At 35.8% G+C, this 6069-nt stretch overlaps 1 protein-coding gene across 1 annotated transcript; it reads right to left on the minus strand.

The window, feature by feature from the left end:
* Window positions 1-117: 117 nt before the first annotated feature.
* On the minus strand, window positions 118-5805 carry LOC104112613 (gibberellin 20-oxidase-like protein). The gene is made up of 3 exons (XM_009622586.4): window positions 5454-5805; window positions 1153-3021; window positions 118-739 (listed from the first exon to the last, which is right to left on the minus strand). The coding sequence occupies exons 2-3, from the start codon at window positions 1506-1508 to the stop codon at window positions 136-138; spliced, it is 960 nt and encodes a 319-aa protein (XP_009620881.1). The 5' UTR covers window positions 1509-3021; window positions 5454-5805; the 3' UTR covers window positions 118-135.
* Window positions 5806-6069: the final 264 nt, after the last annotated feature.

Below are 6069 nucleotides of genomic sequence, written 5' to 3' on the forward strand. Positions count from 1 at the left end.
TAAGATACAAAGTAAACCATAACTTAAGACATTGAAAAAGAAGAAGGACAAATTCAGCTGCCAATAACTAAAAATATTGTTATCACCTGGAGACGCATCAATGGGAAGAAGAGAATGCTATAATGAAGATAGTAATTATTTACCTGCGAAATGTTTTACTGTGAAACCAACTTTCTCAAACTTGCCTTTCTCATTGCTTTCTCTAAATTTCAAATAATCAGCACAAAGAAAAGGCTTATAGACCCTCAAATTTTCGCTACGAACAATCTCTTTGGGAGCAGCAATCAGTTTGTCATCTTCAAAACACCAAAAGAAAGCAATGGAAAATCGACTTACAGGCTCTTTTAGGACAACTCTGTGCTCAGATGACCTTAATTTCCCATTACTCCAAGCCTGCAAAAGATCACCAACATTCACAACAAGAGTGTCTTGACAAGGATCAATGTCCATCCACTTACCTTCTTTGGATCTAACTTGAAGACCACCAACTTCGTCTTGATACACTATTGTTATGCAGCTCATATCAGTGTGCATCCCTAGCCCTTCAACTTCTTCTTCCTCTTGTACATTTGTCGTGAATTCGGGTGGAGTGTAGTTGTTTACTCTTAGATAGCCATGACAATTCTTGAATTCAGATGCAAATTTCTGCTCAAATTCAGGGCCTAAGCTCATCAGTATGACCTCAACAATGCTTTTGCACAGTTTCTCCATTTTGCTCCCATACTCCTCCATTGCATGACTAGGGGACATAAGAAAATTTTAAAACAATAAGGGAATAGCTAAATTCTTACCAGAGAGACAATTCATGTGACAAACAATCTTAAACCAGTTTGTGATGTATACAAGAGAAGAAAAAGATTCTTCTGGACCATAAAGCACAATAACAAAAACTTAAAATAAAAATGTAGCGATAAGTGCATTCAACGGTGTGGCCTTGCGCTCAATGAAGCACACGAAAACCAAGGGCCAAGTCCAAGCCGAGACAAACCCATCTGCCAAAGCTTTAATGGACAAAGTTACCCGGTACCTATGCTAGTGTAAGGTAGCATGTAGCGGATGAATAGTCGAGATGCATGTCAGCTAGCCCCGGCATCACCATTATAAATAAAATAAAATAAAAAGAAAAGATGTTGTATTTTTTTTTTGTTTTACCTGAATTCGGGAATTGGCTGGTTGATGAGGGCATGGCAAGTGCTTTGTGCAGAGGCAAAGAAGTCAGGTCCGGACACCCTCAGACTCTCAAAGAAAGGGGAAGCAATGAAATGGGGAGTGTAGGTTCTTATATTTGACAAGGGTCCAGCTTTCAGCTTTACATCAGAAGGAAAACTGAAAGTCTGTTTGGAAACGAAATGAAGTTGTCTGGATAAATCTTTGGGAATTCCATGGTTGTGGATGTGAAAGAAACCCCATTCTTTACAAGCTAAAGAAAGGGACTTAAGAGAAGATGAACCAAAAGGCCTCGAGATGTCGAAAATGGGAAGTTTTACAGAAGTCTGAGATTCAGACATGCTCAACAAGTAATGAACAGCAGATAGATAAGTTAGTTTCTTCAGTTGGAAACAGTACTAAGGTAAAAGAAATGCATGCATCCTTCAGTTTAGTTAACTGTGTAAATAAACTTATGTAATAGAATGAGTCACAAGAATCTCAATTACTCCTACATTATATATATATTTAGGGATGAGGACAAAATAGATGTGTAAACCAGTAATCCTCCAGAGAAATGGAAATAAATAATTATGCAGGATATAAAGAATGTTAACTTGAACTTAAATTAATATTTTGCAAGCTACTATGGACATTCACCAATTTATTAAGGTTTGACAATTTCTGTTTAGTGTTTGCCAACTCTTCTTCCCATTCCTTACAGCTCTCCTTTATTTTAAGAAGGTCAATGAAAGTGGAGAATGAATTTAAGACTCTGTAAGCAATTAGGCAACAGCGGGCACAAATGATGGAGCTGTGCTGGTCAAAACGGCTGTGTTGTTGGTTCTCAAGCTTAGATTCTTCAATATCAAGCCATACTTACTCGCACTCGATATTTATATCAAATTAAACAATTTAACCTAAAGAGTAGTATAAATTAAAGTAAGAATATTATATCGTTTAACCATGATTATAGAGACCCTGGCCTATTTATAGATGTGAAGACTTGGGCAGGGGAGTCAAATGTTTCAGCCTCTCTCTATTTGTCGCTACTGCTTTTGACCTTGCTAATTTTTATATGGAGCGGACTCTCGCCTTATTTTGCAGTAAATCTTTTAAAGATGGGAGAGGGGCGCAAGTCTAATTCTATTGATTTGTCTTATTCTCTCATATTCATTACTCTGACAAAAAAAGCACGACAATTAAGCAAAGCATAATTTATATGCAACCGAGGACATTGTGCCTTTGTTTTCTCCACACATATAAATTTAAAACCTAAAACACTTGAGAGAGAAATAGGAAAAAATAAAAAGAGCTGGTCCCGGTTCCTCCCTCACCCTTGAAAGTTTGGGATTGGTCAATGCATGATGACACATTCTATACTTGTTTGTTCCTTTACTCCAGCAAGGAAACATGATTGACTTTTGGTGATGGCATAGTTTTACATATATTTTGATCAAATCCAAAGTTTCTGCATCTTCAGAAAGAAAATAAAGACCATTTTTTCTGGCAACTTATCAAGGAATTGAGGGACTAATAGACAAATATGGGGAATTCACATTTGATATGATGTAAGTAAACGCATAACATGCTAAAGCCATGCAAAATCTATAATTGCCATCCAACATCACTTATTTCCCTCTCTTCCTTACTTACCACAAACCACATTTCTGGAATCACTGAATATGTGGAAACAGGTTAAAGCTGAAGAAATTAAAAAGATGAGAAACCTATAGACTTAGTTGTGCAATTTTACAAACAAGGCAGTGAATTGTACTTAGAATCTTCTTTTTGGCTTTATCACTGCTAGCAGCAGAAGACAGGGTTTTGGTCTTCCAATCTTCATTCAAGTTGCTTATCTGAGGTCCTCTACAACTGCAAAGGGAAGGTAAAATGATTATACGCATTTGAATACTCCATTACATGAAAGCATTTTTCTTAGATATACATCACTTGTCAATTTTATACTATTGCCTTTCTGAAGGCGCAGCTTTTTAACAAGTAAAATGTCATTTTTTTCTAGATAAAGTGAAATCAGTTGCAATGGTGAAGTGAGAATTAAGTGTAAATTACACTCTCATTACATGCAAGTATATAGTTTTGTCAAATACACAAATGCTCCTAATCATAGTTTTAATGACAACAGTGGCAGCTATACAAAAGGAAACAAAAAAAAACAATACAACATTAAAGAAAAAGCACTAGCCCCTGGCAGCTGAACCCAGAAAGATTCCAATCTGCTTAGATAAGAGAACAAGAAAAATACTGGACATACGAAAGCTAGCTAAATTATTTTTGGCCGTAAGTGAGCTGAAGTAGCAAACAAATCCAAGCCAATTGGGGTTTTGTGATACTTTTATTTTTCTCATTTTTGCTCCATAGATCGTTACTTTCCATGGACTATAGAGAAATTTAATAGACACCATTGGAGATTCAGATATTGAACTGCAACAAGTCTCCAACTGTCCACGGATCTATGCTTTATGGACTTTTCTGTTGAAGAAAAAATTACCTTGTGATACATGCAACACTTGCAGCTATGGACAATTCCCATCTGGTATACACATGGCAATTAGTGTATTATATTACTGGATATGGGACTATATCGAGTTGAGTGAATCATCTCATTTAAAAATATCTTTCGTCACTTCCATTCAATAGGCTTTTTCTTCATATACCTTACTTACCTCAGACACTTTTATTTATTTGTTTATTTAGGTCAACAACGTGCCTTCTCAAGGCCGTTTTATTAAAATTTATGTGGAACAACCATGTGAAGTATTTCGTCGATGGGTGGTGGTAAGACTCGAGCTCTTGACCTACTCTGATCTGATATCATATTTGCGTGAACCGCCATCTAAAAGCCCAGAGTGTTGTAAAGGGATATATCATTTATTCAGGTCCTAAATAATGTGCCCACTTGAAAGTTAAGAGTAAGCAGCATTTTCTGTCCCCAAATTGCCATTAAATATCCATAAATCCAACAAAGATGCATGCATCTTACACCCAAGTCCATGTGACAAGTGACATTATACAGGATAGTGACTATAATTTATAAGGAACAGCACTGAGAAGCATCAAGGACTAAACCTGCAGCAATTATTGAACTTATCTGACAATCATCAGAAACTCCCAACCCAAGTTGGCAAGCAACTAACTAGTGATCCAAATTTGAACTCACTATTTTAAACAGCAACTTGAGTGAATACTCCCTTCACATAAAATGTGAGCATAGAAAAGACATAAATCGAATTAGTTATGGCAAAGAAGGGATCAAGCAATCAATACTTTGTAAACCACACCTCTCCTCATCAATTTTTTCAAGCACAACTTTTACTTGCTTTTCATCCGTAGTAACCACAATAATTTAAGCTTTATAACTAGGAATCTAGGTACTGGGAGAGCAATGATTCTTGGATAAGCCAATAAAACAGCATAACCAATATATAACACCTAATCTATGAGCAAACAAAACAATTGCACCCCTCCACTTTTGTTTTCATTAAGATTGCTAATTTCTGAATGGGTTAATATGTTTGAATCATAAATGACTAATCAGCAACTGAGAAGCTTTTGCTGGACGTACCAGTTTTGGAGTAACAATGTTACTTTGCACCCTGAGCAAGATTTATCAACCCTCTGAAAATCCTATTACTTTCTTTCCAAAAGGTAAATCTTGCAGGAAACTCATATTAGAGCCTTACGAATGCGTTCAAGTCTTAGACCAATATGTGTTGGCAGACAGTGGTGCAGTGTACTGAATGGGGTTCAACTGAATCCCCTTCATCGAAAAGTTACACCGTGCAAATAGGGCAAGAACAATTTTTTTTTTATATAAAATAATTTTTGAATCCACTTGATAGCTAAGTGCCTTCACACACACTGCAAGTTTTGCATTATTCTAATCCCCCTGTTGCAATTCCTGGTTCCACCAGTTGGCAAAGCCAAGGATTACAACTAGACTCGGTTACAAGCAAAAACCTGAGGCATTAGTATTTGTGAAATAAACTGACCATGGGCACAAATACTTATCAACAGCAATTGGAATTGAAAGACTCTTCTTTCACAGTAAATCAAACCTTCACTATTATCCCAACACAGTAAAAAAAAGCTCTAATTTTCATAGAAAACCAATCTCTTTGCATTCAAGCTTGCAACTTGACCAACTTTATCAACGACAAAGAATAAGCTTTTCCAATAGTGCACCCATAGCTAATAATTACCAACATTCTAATGAAACAAGAAGTTAACGAAAGCTGTCAGTATCAAATTTCAAGAAGTTATAATCATAGGATCGGAATCCGAACCGGAGCTGAGCTTTGGGGGGTATTCTGAAGAAGAATTAGGGTTGTTGATAGAGCAAGATGACTTAAAAGCTTCAATATGAGACTGGCATTTCAAATAGTCGCCTTTATTTTCTTCCAAACACTTCTTCAGAGCCTCCACATCGCATGCTTTCTTCTTCACACTCTTGTTTTCCTTCTCCGTTTTCCCCTCCATTTTTCTCACAAAAAGATTTGGAATAAAAATAAAAAATAAAAAATAAAAAGGTATATACTCCAGGAAAAAGAAAAGAGAAAATGATGGACAATTGGACTGGACTCCTCTTTGGAATATGCTGGACTGGACCTTTGACGTAACCAAGAACCAGCCCAACACACCGGCCAATTTTACAGGGAACTTTAAATAACTGTCACAGTTTTAAAAAAATATAATAAATTTTTAGCATGAAATTTAATATTATAGTTGTGGCAAAAAAATATTTATATTTATGGCACACAATTCTATTAAAATAGAAATATTAATTATTAATCCCTAAACATAAGCAATTTGAATGGAAAGTCATTAATTCTTTGTACAAAAATCATGCCTTTTTTTTCTCTTTATCTATTAGCTTTCCTTCATTTTCTTCATCTTCATAAT

The sequence above is a fragment of the Nicotiana tomentosiformis genome, chromosome 3 (assembly GCF_000390325.3).
Source record: "Nicotiana tomentosiformis chromosome 3, ASM39032v3, whole genome shotgun sequence".
Classification (NCBI taxonomy): Eukaryota; Viridiplantae; Streptophyta; class Magnoliopsida; order Solanales; family Solanaceae; genus Nicotiana; species Nicotiana tomentosiformis.